A 15,447-nucleotide genomic window follows, 5' to 3' on the forward strand; every position below is an offset into this window, starting at 1 on the left:
TCATAATTGCTACAGAAACCTCAGTTAAATTTATTTTCACTCAAATGAAAGTGGGAAATTCAACAGCACTTTGCACAGTTTCAGCTAAGTGACTGGTCAATGTTTCAGTCATTAATTCAAAGTCCATGTTAAGGCTGAGCTTGAACAGCTGAATAGGTCTCATACACAGAAATGTTGCCCTTTCCTAGAGAAGCAGTTAGCCTCTCTTTTGTTAGACAAGCTTTAGCTTTACTGAAGATTTTACAGTTTTCTCCAAGACTGCAACAATGGTTATAATTAAGAGAATCGGTACTTTTCCGTTAAACACCTACCACTTCGCGCTGCTGTGTTTTGCTGGTATTTCATTGGCAGTTTGCATTGCCTTCTTTCCTACAACACTGACAAAGATGACAAAAAGAAATACACAAAGAGGGTTAAACCCCTACCACTTTGTGCTGCTATGATTGGAGCATGTTATGTTTCTAGAAAGCCAGTCCGGTTTCACACAAGTTGTCCTTTACAGGAGCTTTCCTCGCATTTTCAGCTTTACAGGAGTTTTCCTTGCATTTTCAGCTTTATCGGGTGGGTGGAGTACTGTTTTGGCTATGACCTACAACAAACAAGTACAGTGACAGAAGCTTACACTTTAGAGAAATTGTTTTATTTAACTATTGCTTTGATTCTGTTTTAATACATGCTGTGATGTGGAAAAGTAGCACATGTTAAACCCGCTTGTTAAATGAAGCACCAGTTTGAGATGTGGACAAGGGAGTCAGCCGTAATAAGTACATTCCAATGTTTTGTTAAAGTAGCTGGTAGCAGTTGCCGTTTTTCCCCCTGTTCATAATTGTGCTTAGAAATAGGTTAAACATGTAAGATGTGCAGTATGTAGTAATGTGATGCAAGTTAAACTGTGGTGAAATAACTCTTTTGAGAGGCGCTAGGTTAAAATATGGCAAAACAGAAACAGCGTGAAGTGCTTACAGTTTATACAAATTGTTTTACTTCAGTATTGCTTTGATTCTGTTGCAATATATGCCGTAATGTGGAAAAGCACCACATGTTAAAGTCGCTAGTTAAAGTACCAGTTTCAGATTTGGACAAGGAAGTCTGCCCTAATAAGTAAATTCAAACGCAAGGAGATACCGGCAAAACACAGCAGCGCAAAGTGGTAGGGGTTTCATGGAAAAGTACCAGAGAATCAGTAGTCTTCAGATTTAACAACCTGAAAGATTTTGTGTTTAGGAACTTTCTTGATAAAGACCTTCATTTAAATACTCTAGAATAAAAATCTTAAACTTAAAAAAGTGCAGATGGTACTTGCCTGTCATTAATCAACTGATCTATATGCCAAGATGTGAACTTGATGCAGGAATGCCTACGAGCAAGCTCCATTTGTGGTTAAGAAAAGTACAGTTTTGTACCTACCATAAATGTAGATGTCCGATAGACATGCAACTGCAGTCATAACATGTGGGTTGTCCTGCCTCAGGCAGCCCTCGGTCGGCCGGATTCCAAAGTCTGGGTCCGACGTCGGCTGATGTCGCATTTCTCTCCGACATCAGAGCGGCTGGAGTACATAAGCATCAGCCGGCGCCATTTTCTTCAGTGTTTCTTGCCCCAGATGCCAGGTGCCCTCCAAGGAAGGCTGTAATCAAATTGGAAGACAAAAACAGGATTCCAAACAAATAAATGAGCAATAAAACAAATACACCATAACAGATATCCCCAGCTAAGAGTAACAGGGATAGGAGTGGACCCTAGGCATAGAGGGGTATGGAGGGAGGGAAAATCCGACTGCAGTTGCATGTCTATCGGACATCTACATTTATGGTAGGTACAAAAGTACAGTTTTTGCTGCAGTCCTTACATATGGGTAGTCCGCTGTCCGGTCTCGGCCCGAACCAAAAGTAGTATTGACGCGCCGGTCAGGCGCTTAAAACTGACATCAAGGCGTCAGGGTACAAAAGATGTCAAAGGCCCTAACAAGAAAGGCCAAAGCCAAAACCAGCAAAACTAACCAACACCCCGTGCACTAACCATATTTACAATATGTACAACACAAACCACACCACCACCTTCAACAACAGAGGGGAGGAGGGACTGCAGCAATGTGGATCTTGAACATCTACATTTATGGTAGGTACAAAACTGTACTATGTTCTTCATCTCACATTGCTGCAGTCCTTACATATGGGTAGAATCCCAAAGCAGAGGTAAGGGAGGATGGCAAAACTATAAAGCATTAGGAGCTGCCAAAATGCCCTGTAAAATTGCAGTGGCAAATCCAGCCCTAGATTTAGAGTAAAGTGGAAGGTGGTAATGCTTAGAGAAAGTATGCACTGAACTCCAAGTAGCTGCTTCCAAAATATCTTTAGTAGCCACCCCTTAAAAAGCTGTAGAAGTGGCAGTAGCCCTAGTGGAATGAGGCCTAATCCCAGCTGGAATCTCCTTACCATGATGGGAATAACAGAAAGCAATACAAAGACCACTCCACTTAGAAATAGTTTGTTTTGAAACAGGTTTGCCCTGAGAACCCAAAGCAAAAGAAACAAACAACTGCTGAGACTGCCTGAACCCTTTAGTTCTGCTCAAATAATGTCTCAACTGTCTGTGTATATCCGAAGTGTGCAAAATCCTTTCCCCTTTATTTTGGGGTTTGCATAAAAGTAGGCAAATGAATAGTTTGGTTTAAAGACACACTAGAAACCACTTTAGGCATAAAAGAAGGGTTAAACGCAAAGACACCCTATCCTTGTGGAAAATTAAGAAAGGCTCAACTGCCATAAGGGCCTGTAATTCAGAAACCCTCTCGCAGAGGTAATGGCCAACAAAAAGCAGTCTTCCATGATAAATATTTCAACTCTGCAGATGCTGCAGGCTCAAAAGGTTGTAGAGTGAGTTTCTCCAACACAAAATTGAGATCCCAAGCAGGAGTAGGAGCTCTATGTGGGGTCTTATATTCTTTGCCCTCTAAGGAATTGCTTAAACAAAGACTGAGAAAATAATGGTGGGTCACAGTCATAGTGAGCAGAAATTGCTGCAGCATGAACCTTTATAGAGGAGAAGGACAAACCTTTGTCCAATAACTCAGTAAGGTATTGAAGCTAACACTTAAATTAGGTTTAGAAACATCAAAATCCTTTGCTGTACTCCAAAATAAAAATCTCCTCCATTTATCTCGTAAACTTTCCTTGTACTAGGCCTTCTGGCCTCCAAAATAACATTCAAAACTTGTTGTGGAAGCTGAGACCCTCAGGGTTTAAAACAGAATATGCCAGGCTGTCAGATGTAGAGAATGAAGTTTGACATTGAGTAAATGACTGTTCTCCTGAGACAGCAGGTGAGGGCCATGGAGGCTCCAGACTTCTCAGTAATGGGTACCAGTGCTGTCGAGGCCAATCTGGAGCTATTAAAATCATGTTTGGCTTGTCCTGTCTGACCTTCAGGAGTACCTTTGGGAGGAGGAGGTGGAAAGGCATACACGTGAAGATTGCTCCAATTGAATGAGAGAGCATCCACTTTCCAAGCTGTGGGATGAAACCTTTTGTGCAAAACTTTGGCAGCTGGTAATTTAGTGGAGAAGCGAACAGATCTATGTCTGGAGTTCCCCATAACACTGTCAATCTCTGAAATACATGAGGATCCAATTTCCACTCGTGGGGATGCATAATTTGTCTGCTCAACACATCTGCTAAGGAGTTCTGTGCTCCTGGCAGAAACCTTGCCTGAAGATTTAGCTGTAAACTGAGAGCAGTCTCCCACAAAATCATTGCTTGTCTGCATAGAGGATAAGAATGTTCCCCTTGCTTGTTGATGTACCACATGACAGTTGTGTTGTCTGTTTGAATCAACACCTGCCCTGGAAGAAGTAAATCCTTGAAAGCTATCAATGCAAATTGGACTGCTAACATCTCCTTCAAGTTGATATGTAGATGTTGAAGTCTGGCAGGCCACGTGTCTTGTACCCATTTTCCATTTAGATGAGCTCCCCAAGCTTTGTCTGAGGCATCTGTCGTTAAAATCTGACTCCTCTGGCGGGTCACAGAGTCCCTTGTTTAGGTGACATTCCTGAGCCCACCACAAAATTCCTTTTGAATGCAAGGTATTATCTGAATGACAGTGTCCAAATCTTGGCAGTGCTGTGTCCATACATTCTTGAGATACCATTGTAGCTTCCTCATATGCAGTTTGGCATTGGGAAGTACCAGAATACAAGATGCCATGAACCCCAAGGCTTGAAGGACTGTCCTTGCAGTCAGCCTGGACTGCGAGACAATTGGTGGAAGTAAAGAGAGATTCTTTTGTTTGTCCGGGGTCAAAAGGCCATCTGGGATGCTGTATTCAGTCTCACACCCAGAAAGCACATGTCCTGAGAGGGTACTAGACTGGACTTTATTTCGCTCACAGAATACCCCAGGCATCTTAACACTGCCATCACATACTGTAAAATGATGAAGAAGTTCGTCCTTTTCTTGGGCCAGAATCAGGCAATCGTCCAAATAAGGATAGATTTGTATTCCTCTTAGCCTGAAGAAAGCTACCACTGGAGCCAGAACCTTCGTGAACACTCTGGGCGCAGTAGATAAGCCAAAGGGCAATGCAGAGAACTGATAATGTGAAGTCAGCCCGAAAACGCAGATACTTCCTGCAACTGGGCCTGATAGGAACATGAAGGTAAGCCTCCTTGAGATCCAGAGTCACCATCCAGTGATCTTTGCCCAGCAGAGGTAAAAGCTGTTGTAGCGTAACGCCAACATTTTGAACTTGGGAATGTCCAGATATGTGTTGAGGATAGATAAATCCAAAATTGGTCCCCAGTTTTCCCTTTCTTTACTTACTGAAACGAAGAGAGAATAAAATCCTAGGCCCACTTGGCAGAGGGACCCGGTTGTATGGCCCCTATTTGAAGTAGTAGAGCAATTTGTTTGTGAGCCTCTAGTCTTTGCTGAGGAGGCGTCCGGCATGCCGTTGAAAGGAGGCAAGGTATGGATATAAAACTTGTAACCCTGGTGTATGATATCCAATACCCATTTGTCTTGGGTAATCAACATCCAATTTTCCTTTAAGAGTGCTAACCTTCCTCCCAAAGGGTGCTGCAGGCAAGAAGGATCTGGCAGCTGAAAAGGGCCTGTTTTCTGAAAGGACTGGCCCTGCCCTCACCGAAGATTGTGCAGGTGAACTCCTGAAGAACTCTGAGCTCTGCCCCTACCACTGCCTAGATCTACTACCCCTACTAGAATAATCATATGAAGGGAATCGCCCACCCCTTAGCAGGCCAATTCCTACTAAACGGAGGCTGAACTTGCAAAAATCTTTAACAGCCTGCATAGACTTAGCCTTGTCTTCCATTTTCTTCAAGACTGACTCCACAGGTGAACCAAACAACACATCAGACTGCAAAGGAGCATCCAAAATCCTTGTCTTAACATGGTCAGATAAATTCTGATCCTTCAGCCTGCGAAGAACTGAGCCAGTGGCAGCCACCCTAGAGCGAGGCCTGCACAGCATCAAAACCACACTGCAATGAATGCTTACCCACCTGTTCAGAGACATGCACCAAATCTTGTAATTCTTTACACTCAATGCCTTCCGCCAGAGCATCCACCTTAGACTTCAATTGAGAAAGAAGAAAGTTTTGATATTTCAACATATGAAACTGGCAATTCAAAGCCCTCATAGCTAAGGTAGAAGATGTATAGACCTTCTTTCCCCATCTATCCAAAGCTCTGGCTTCTTTATCTAGACAACAGAGGCCTTGACACCCTTGGGTCCCTGACTAATAGTTTCTGGGTCCGCCCTAGGACTCTTATAAAGATATTTATGAGCCTCAGGCACCCTGTAATACCTATCCGGTTTAACAGGAGCAGGAGGCAGAGAATCAGGATTAAGTGAAGCCTCTGCAAACACATCTTCCACAACATCAGAACAGGGGTATAGCCAAGGGCCTATGCTGGGGTAACAGCAAAAATTCCCTAAGCCTTTTCCGAGAATCAGAGAAGTCCTGACCTTCCCACTTAAAATGTTCCCTCATAGAATGAAGTGTCTCTGAAAAAAAAAAATCCTCTGGAGGAGAAGCAGAAGGAGTGGAATCATCTGCATCAGAATCAGAATAAGGAGAGTACTCCTGCAAGTCTTCAGCTGAAGACTCTGAAACATCCGAAGCCTGCTCAAAACTTCCCAACTCTGGCTCCACCCTAGGCCTCATCAGGAGGGGGCAAAGAACCTCTAATCAGAGTAATCAAATCTTCTGCCATTTTGAGCATGTGCTTCTTAGGCACAGACCCTGCTGAACTAGGAGTGACACCAACAGAAGCTAAAACTGGCCTGCCTCTGGGAGAAGCCTTGGAAACAGAAGGAGAAGGCCTAACCACCCTAAAAAGGGAGGGGAGTACAGTAACTTGAGAAGCCCCTTCAGCCTGACCTGCCTCCTGAGAGACCACCTCCTGCAAAATCAAAGTCTCCCCCTGAGACTCCAGAGAAGTCTCCGCTGAACCACGGTTCCACTGAAGCCTAGAACCGCGTCCAGAGAACGACTGACTCATCTTGCCTGGGTTTAACTGCTTTGTCTTTGCGCTTCTTAAGCCGGCGGCGGAGAATCGGCGGCATATTATAATTGCACCGCTTCCCAAAGACCAGCCTAGCACAATCTAACCTTCGCTAATGATGCGCTTATTGAACCTAGCACAAGCGACACCCAACAACGTCGTGCTCAGGCCCCAAACAAGGAATACACAAAGAATGATAATCCCATCGGTATCTGTTTCCCACAAGAAATACAGTTATTCACTTTTTCTGACATCCAGTATAACACCAAAAAAACCAAAAACCAAAATATTTATAACTAGGCCAACTTGGAACTTGGATGACGTCTGAGAAAAAGGTCGAAAAATTTACGACGCCGACTTGCACCGCTAGCTTCTGCCGGACCACCACCGCAAAAGACTGAGAAATGACGACGCCGGGTCATGCTTTTACCCTGACGTCCTGATGTCAGTTTTAAGCGCCTTGACCGACTTTCAGCCTAATATACTGGTATTATTCCGTATAACACCGAGGACAGCGGACTACCCATATGTAAGGACTGCAGCAATGTGAGATGAAGAACATCTGTACTATGTCCTTCAAGAATGCAACTGCAGTCATAACATGTGGGTAGAATACCATAGCTTAGCTGGGGGAGGAATGCTCTAGGAAAAGATGGTGTGGCAATCAAACCCTGCAGGACTGCCGAAGCAAAGCCTGCTCTGGATCTGGAGTATAGAGGGAGATTGTAGTGTTTGGAGAATGTATGCATGGAGCTCCATGTAGCAGCTTCTAGAATGTCCTTAGTAGGCACCCCTCTTAAGAATGCTGTAGAGGTGGCTGTAGCTCTGGTGGAATATGGTCTGACAATGGCTGGAACAGTCTTTCCATGAAAGGAATAACAGAATCTGATGCAATGTCCAATCCATTTTGAAATAGTTTGTTTTGAAATTGCTTTTCCTTGGACTGCAGGGGCGTAAGCTACAAAAGGTTGTTCAGACTTCCTACTGGCCTTGGTTCTGTCCAGGTAGTATCGAAGTTGTCTGCGAATGTCCAAGGTATGCAACAGTCTTTCCCCCTTATTCTCAGGATTGGGGAAGAAGGCAGGCAGATGAATGGCTTGATTTAAAGAAACCCTAGATACCACCTTTGGCATAAAAGTAGGGTTGGTCCTTAATGAAACCCTGTCTCTGTGAAAAATAATAAAGGGTGGTATTGCCATTAGGGCCTGTAGCTCCGAAACCCTTCTTGCTGAGGTAATTGCCAACAGGAAAGCTGTCTTCCATGAGAGAAATTGCAAGTCAACTGAAGCTGCTGGCTCAAATGGAGGTAGAGTCAGTTTTTCTAGGACAAAATTGAGGTCCCAGGCTGGCACTGGGGCCTTTCTTGGTGGCTTAATGTTCTTGATTCCCCTGAGGAATTGCCTTAGTAAAGGGTGTGAAAAAACAGGAGGATCAGTGTTGTATCTAGCTGAAATAGCAGATGCATGTATCTTTATGGAAGAATATGAGAGGCCGTTCTTTAACATATCTGCCAAATATTCCAAGATGAGTGGGATGTTCAACAATGATGCATCATGTCCCTTGCTGGTATTCCAATTGCTGAATCTTTTCCACTTTGCTAAGTAAACCTTTCTGGTGGATGGTCTTCGAGCCTCTGTTATTATCCGCTGAACTTCCTTGGAGAGAGATAGGCTGAAGTTATTTACGGGATCTCCCAGGCTGTTAGCTGCAGTGTCTGAAGATTTGGATGCACTGTTTCGAAATTGTGTTGAGTCAAAAGTAGAGGCCATTGGGGAAGGGCCCACCTCCTGGTGTGACATATGCTCCGTAGTATTGGGTACCAGTATTGTCTTGGCCAGTCCAGAGCTATTATGATTCCCTTGGGTCTCTCTGCTTTGATCTTTAGTAATACTGAGGTCATCAGTGGCAGAGGTGGGAATGCATAGATTGTTAGGGAGTTCCAGTTGAATGAGAGGGCATCTATTTTCCAAGCTTTTGGATGGTATGTCCTTGTGCAGAATTTTGGTAGAAGATGGTTGAGGTGAGAGGCAAATAGGTCTACTTCTGGCTTGCCCCATGTCGAAGTGAGTTGTCTGAAGGCCTTCGGATGTAACCTCCACTCGTGTGGATCTGTGAAATTCCTGCTTAGGCTGTCCGCCAACACATTGCCTTTTCCTGGAACAAACTGGGATTGTAACTGGATGTTTAGGCTCAGTGATTTCTCCCAAAGATGCATTGTCAGTCTGCAAAGGGGGTAAGAGTGGGTGCCCCCCCTTGCTTGTTTATGTACCACATCACAGTGGTGTTGTCTGTCCGTATCAGTAAATGGCCTTGCTGGAGTTGGTGTTGAAAGGCCTCGATGGCATGAATTACTGCCAGCATTTCCTTTTGGTTTATATGCAGATGTGTTTCCTTTGGAGACCATTGTCCTTGTATACACCTGCCTTCCATGTGCGCCCCCTATCCAAGGTCTGAGGCATCTGTGGTCATGGTCTGTGTTATCTGTGGTTTTTTGAATGACATACCTGTGTTTGCCTGGCTCACCGAGGCCCACCATAGGAATTCCTTTTGTAGGCATGGAATGAGCGGTATGATTGTCTCCATGTTGCTGCTGTGTGGAGACCAAATGCTTTTTAGGTACCACTGAAGCTTTCTCATGTGTAGTCTTGCTAATGGAACCAGGAGAATGCAGGATGCCATGTATCCCAGGGCCTGTAGGAATCTCCTTGCAGTCATCTGGGTGAGTTTTGCTAAACCTTTGAAGTAATGAGTTAACTTCTCTTGCTTGTCTTCTGTCAGGTAAGCCATCTGAGAGGCTGTGTCTAGTTTGGCTCCTAAGAAGATTATTTGCTGGGATGGCTGCAGTCTTGACTTTTGGAAGTTGACTGTGTATCCCAGAGCTTGAAGTAATCATATGACATAATCCAGGTTTTTTGTCAACATCAATTTGTCGTCCGCTTGTATGAGGCAGTCGTCCAGGTACGGGTAAATTTGTATCCCCTGGAGCCTGCAATGAGCAATTACTGAAGCCAGGCATTTTGTGAATACTCTGGGCAGAGTAGATAAGTCAAATGGCAATGCTGAGAATTGATAATGCTCTGGCCCTGCAAGAAATCTGAGGTATCTTCTGCAGCTGTGTCTGATAGGGACATGCAGGTATGCCTCCTTGAGGTCCAGAGTAATCAGCCAAGACCCCTTGCCCAGCATGGGAAGGAGTTGCTGTAGAGTCAGCATTTTGAACTTTGGTACTATGAGAAAGGTGTTTAATGCGGACAAGTCCAGTATTGGTCTCCATTGAGATTCTTTTCTTGGAACAAGGAACAGTCTTGAGTAAAACCCCTGGTCTTGTTCTTGTAGGAGAACTCTTTCTATTGCTTTCATCCGAGTCAGCAGAGTGATTTGCTTGATAGCCTCTGCCCTCTGGTTTTGTGGTAGGTTTGGCATGCCTTGTTTTCTTGGTAAGGTATGAAAAAAACCTGTACCCTCGGTCTATAATGTCCAAAATCCATTTGTCCTTTGTCAGTCTGTGCCAATTTTCTGCAAATAGAGATAATTTCCCACCCAAGGGAGCTTCTATTTGTTCCCTGGTAGGCAGTAGTAGAGGAAAGTCATTGAGATTGTGGTTGTGGGGCAGGTGAAACCCCTGCGTCACTTCTTTGGTTTCCTGGCTGCCATTGTCGTCCCCTGTAAGGGCCTCTGTATTGGCCTCTTCCTCAGCCACGTCTGTTCTTACCCCTTTGAAACTTTTCTGGATTAGGAAAGGACCAGTTTTAGAAGGCCAATTCCTACTGAATCTGGGGGTTGAACCTGGAGGAAATCTTTCACCGTCTGAACTGATTTTGCTTTTTCTTCGATGGTCTTTAACACATCCTTAGCATTTGCACCAAAAGCTTGTTCTTTTCCAAAGGTGCATCCAGAAGTTTTGCTTTTACATGATCTGGTAGAGGTTGATCTTTTAACCAAGCATGTCTACGAATGACTGCCCCTGTCATAGCTGCCCTACATGAAGCTTCCAGTGCATCATATCCACACTGCAGGAAGTGATTGCTTACTTGCTGAGTGTTATGTACAGCTTCCTGCAAAGTCTTCCTGTCTAAAGGATCAGGAGTGGCTAATGTTTTTTGTAAATCTTCTAACAGGTAATCCTGATATTGTAACATATGAAAAAGGCAATTTAAAGCTCTCATAGGTAAGGTAGTGGATGTGTAAACCTTTTTGCCCCATCTCTCTAATGACCTAGCTTCCCTGTTGGAGGGCAATGGATTTTTAGAGGTGGAGGCTGAAACTCCTTTAGGCCCCTGTGAAATAGATTCCAAATCAGCAGTATGGGCCCTGAATAAATGGGAATGCGTTTCTGGGACCCTGTAATACCTGTCTGGCTTGGCTGGAGCAGGAGGAAGAGAATCAGGGGTAGCACTAGAGTCGGAATATAAATCATCCAGAACATCAAGTACAGGAGGAATAGCTAAGGGCCTGTGCTGGGGCTTCTTAAGGAAAGTCCTAAGGCGTTTCCTAGAATCAGAATATTCCTGACCTTGCCACTTGAAATGTTCCCTCATGGTGTGCAGAACTTCCCCAAAAGAAATATCCTCAGGAGGGAAGGCCGAGGGATGGAATCTTCTGCATCCGAGTCCTCATAGGTCTGGAAGAGCTCTTCCTGGCTATCAGAGTGGACAGAGCCCTCAGAATCTTCATCTGAAGGAACAGGGTCAGAGGGTTCAACCCAGGGCCTTTTATCAGAAGGAGGCTGGGATCCTCTCTCAGGATGGGCCTGTGAACCTCTAATCATGAAAATTAAATCAGCAGCCATGGACATAATTTGTGTCTCTGGAGTAGGCTGAGGTAAGGATTTAGAAGTAATATGCTTTGTTTTGCTGGCTGCCTTAGCCCTAGTGTAGGCCTTAATAGACATGGCCATAGGAGGCCTGGCAGCTCCACGTGCAGGAGTGACCTTGTCTACAGCAATGGTCTCGGGCATTTCCTCGGTTTCGGTATCCGGAGGAAAATCGATAACTGGCGTCGGAGTGATGTCCGGAATCGAAGTCGTCGGTAATGCGGTGTCTTCGGTTCGGAGCGGTGGAGAGACCGTCTCAGAGGGAACCGGAGCACTCGCGCTAGGTTTTGGCGTGGAGTCGGTGGTAGAAGCGGGCCGAGGATGTCGGTCCCGGTCTTTTCACTTTTTGGGAGTTTGCGATGTCGGAAGATCCGACGGCATGGTGTAAGCAAATTTATCGGCGAAAAAATCTTCAACGAACTCCGCCCGGCGCCTGAGAGTGCGCTTGTTGAAGCGAGCACAGGCTACACAGGCCGAGACGTCGTGGTCTGGGCCCAGGCAAGGAAGACAGTAAGAGTGGAAATCCTTATGAGGTATTTGTTTACCACAAGAAAGACTATTGTTAACTTTTTCAGTAATTTCTGACATCGGCTGAGGCAAGAAAAGGTCCCCAATGGGGTACTTAGCTTTTTTGATGACTTCGGTATCAAAGAATACAGGAGCTGACCGACCGGCACTTGCGAACTGCTTCTGCTTTGGGCACCGCGCGGCAAGAAAGACTGAAGAAAATGGCGTCGGCTGATGCTTATGTACTCCAGCCGCTCTGACGTCGGAGAGAAATGCGACATCAGCCAACGTCGGACCCAGACTTTGGAATCCGGCCGACCGAGGGCTGCCTGAGTCAGGACAACCCACATGTTATGACTGCAATTGCATTCTTGAAGGACATGTTCCAGTGCATAACCCCAGTGTGTTGCCTGTAAAATTTAATCTGTAGGTCATCCCCTGTCATGCAGAAAACCTTTTTTTCTTTCTTCCTAGAGGGTACTGAGGATGGGGATACTGGTCTTTTCCTGAATTTGAATTGTAACTGGTTTGCGTTCTTTAATATCATATATGCTTTGCTGCTGCCTAGACTATCAACTAGAAAGTAGCAAAGTGGCAGAAACCCTGCTCCCACATGAAGTGGGCAATGCTTACAACAGCTAGCCAAGCTCACCCATTCAGACCACCCTTCAAGCTAAGTTCTCTAATAGATATTCAATCCCATGTCAGTATCACAGATTAATATCCTGGCCCTTGTTATAATGGGACAGCCAGTACCAATTTTTACTAATGCCTTTAGTTGTGTAGCATCTGAAAGGAGACTAAAAAACTGAACTCTGTACCTAACTATTAGTGAAAATATGAGTCTTCCCAAGTCGACAATGTAACAAAACCATAGTAATGAAGTAAAATAAGCACTTGCCTATGTTTTCGCTTCTTTTTCCTTGGTGGTGTATCAGCATCTTCTGCGACAACTGGAGCAATAATACTAGATTCTTTTACTCGAAAGTCATAAACCTGAGGAAGGAAAAAAACATGCCCTATATTTTCTGGAAAAGTTATGCAAAAACATAGTGAAACTAACCTGAGTGTAGCACTAATAAGTGAAGAATTATCAAACAGTAGGATGCAATCCAACTGAAAACAGTAAACTGGTCTACAGCAGGAAAAGTATGAAAACAAGCTTAAGGTGCCAGTACCCATGGTATGTGCAACAGAGTACTTGCTCACACACACACTCATATGTATTTATGCCTACATATTTGTGTGGAATATAGAACAGTACCAGTGATCAGAATAGGTAATTTTTCAAATACAGAAAATATATCCTCCACAAAAATCACTACAAAATAATTTTGTTTCTTCTCTACAAAGCAACAATCTTGGAGTAGAACATAATAATTACCAAGAAAATTATTCTCCTCTCTTTTTTAAGCAAACTTGTTCCAGTTACTTGTTTTTCTGGATACTAAGTCTATACATTCCAGCAACTGTCATATACATATGTACTGTGTTTTACATTCACAGGTAGGTGGGGGACTGGCCTACCGACCCCTTTTCATCCATGATCCGAACTCAAAGTTAACAGAAAAATGCATCAGCATCATTACATTTTGACGGAAACAGAAAACAGTGCAAGCAAAAGTAACTGAAATATAAAGTTAGTATGTAATAGACTTTGTACAAGTAAAACTGAAGCAACTATTTGCAGCTACATACAATGTATAAAAAAGTGCACTAATCAACACTGAATGGTACTAAGGAAGAATGCTGCTATATACACTACATACCAGAATACCAAGACACCAGCTGTTTGTTCCGATCTTATTTGTACACCTAGTAGATCGCTAGCTATGTCACAGAATACAAAGCCTCTTTTTGCTATTACTTGTAAAGCATTTACAGATAACTTCATGATGTGATTATGTAATTTGTTTTTAAACTGCCGTAATGTGGTAAGGGATTTAATTTCTGGTGGCAAGTGATTCCAGGTGTCTCTTCCTGAACTAGAGAAAGTATTTTTTTTTTTTTAAAACATGGCCGGATAAGCATTATGTTGTATTCTTTGCTACTACTCAAAAAGTATGACTGTTCTCTTGTAGTCAATTTTTTCAGAGGTGGGCAGTAGCCTGAGTGTATAGTTTTAAACAGAAAACAGCTATATTTGTTACTGACAGCCATTTGCAGTTTCTAATTGGGTCACAGTGGTGGGTGTGCAAATCTGCAAGAAGAGTGAATTAGAACATTTTTTTTCTCTAATCTGCCATTTCTGGGTGTTGTGAGAAGAGTATAGAGGCAGACAGTAAAGTTTTGGAAGAAATACATTTCTGGCTACTGCTGTCTTTAATTGCAGATGGTATGTGAGAGAATTTATAATATAGCAATAACCCACGCCTGGGTGTGGGTAATGCTAAATTTACTCATGGTTGGCGTGGTTTGTCCCGAGGGCGAAGCCCGAGGGACCAAACAAAGCCAACCGTGGGTAAATTTAGCATTACCCACACCCAGAAGTGGGTGATTGCTATTATACCATGACATTATTTAAGAAAAGAAACTATTACTTTTCTTAAATAATGGCATAGTATAATGCCTGTTTACTGCCCTTCCGCAGATGTCTGGCATCCGGCAGTTCTGATGTACTGCGCCTGCGCAGAACATCAGAGCTGTGAGCAACAGCGGAGAAAGAAGATCTCCGTTGCTTTTTAGTCTCGCTATGTTAAATGAGTTTAACATGCGAGACAGTTAAAATAAGCAACGGACATCTCCGTTGCTTATTTTAAAACTGTCTCGTATGTTAAACTCATTTAACATAGCGAGACTCTAAAAAGCAACGGAGATCTTGCTTTCTCCGTTTTTAACACTGTCTCGCTTTGTTAAATGGGTTTAACATGGCGAGACAGCTTTAAAATAAGCAACGGAGATCTCCGCTTATTTTAGCTGTCTCGCTATGTTAAACCCATTTAACATAGCAGACAGTGTTTTAAAACGAAGTTATACTAATGGAAAAAAGTCCGGGCGACTGGACCTTTTTCCATTAGTATAACTCGATTTACAACGGGCACGCTGGCCAATCAGCGTGCACGTTTTGGGGGGGTCATGGTATAATATAATTTAAGATCACTTAGGACTTTATGATGTTAAGTATGAGCTGCAAATGCACTATATTAGACTTGCATCAGTCCAAAGTATTTCTATTCTGAGGTGCTGGTTTTAGCCTGTAGGTCATTGATGTCAATACTTGGTAGACTTGTTACTCTCACAGTAGGATAAACTTATTAGTATGGCATCATAGGCAAAGACTGGAAAAGGATTTTTGTAGAGTTGGCTGAAGTCTTGATTGCAGCTTACTGGATTCTATGAATCTCATCTGCATATAGCATGACTTCTATTGTTGGGAGATCTTCCCCAATATCATTCATTAATAAAGAGTAAAAATAACAAGAGGGCCAAGTACAAAAAATAAATAAATAAAAAGACTCTGAAGGGTCCTACTAGAGAGAGAGTAATTAAACCAAATAATAGCAGTCTCCAAGGTTAAATAACCTTAGTTTATTCAGTAGTACTTTATGGCTGACTGCCTTGAATACTTGAGTTATAACAAATACACTAACCATAATCACG

General features: G+C 43.5%; 1 protein-coding gene across 1 annotated transcript in view; it reads right to left on the reverse strand.

Annotated features, from left to right (window-relative positions):
• The window catches only part of EZH2 (enhancer of zeste 2 polycomb repressive complex 2 subunit), a gene marked incomplete in the record, with an annotated part of 2,261,448 nt that overhangs the window by 793,914 nt on the left and 1,452,087 nt on the right, over positions 1 to 15,447 (reverse strand). The window contains 1 exon segment of the mRNA XM_044064800.1: positions 12,749 to 12,843. Within this exon segment, the coding sequence (XP_043920735.1) occupies positions 12,749 to 12,843 (95 nt within the window).

The sequence above is a fragment of the Protopterus annectens genome, chromosome 3.part0 (genome assembly GCF_019279795.1).
Source record: "Protopterus annectens isolate FY-2018-M chromosome 3.part0, PAN1.0, whole genome shotgun sequence".
Lineage (NCBI taxonomy): Eukaryota > Metazoa > Chordata > Ceratodontiformes > Protopteridae > Protopterus > Protopterus annectens.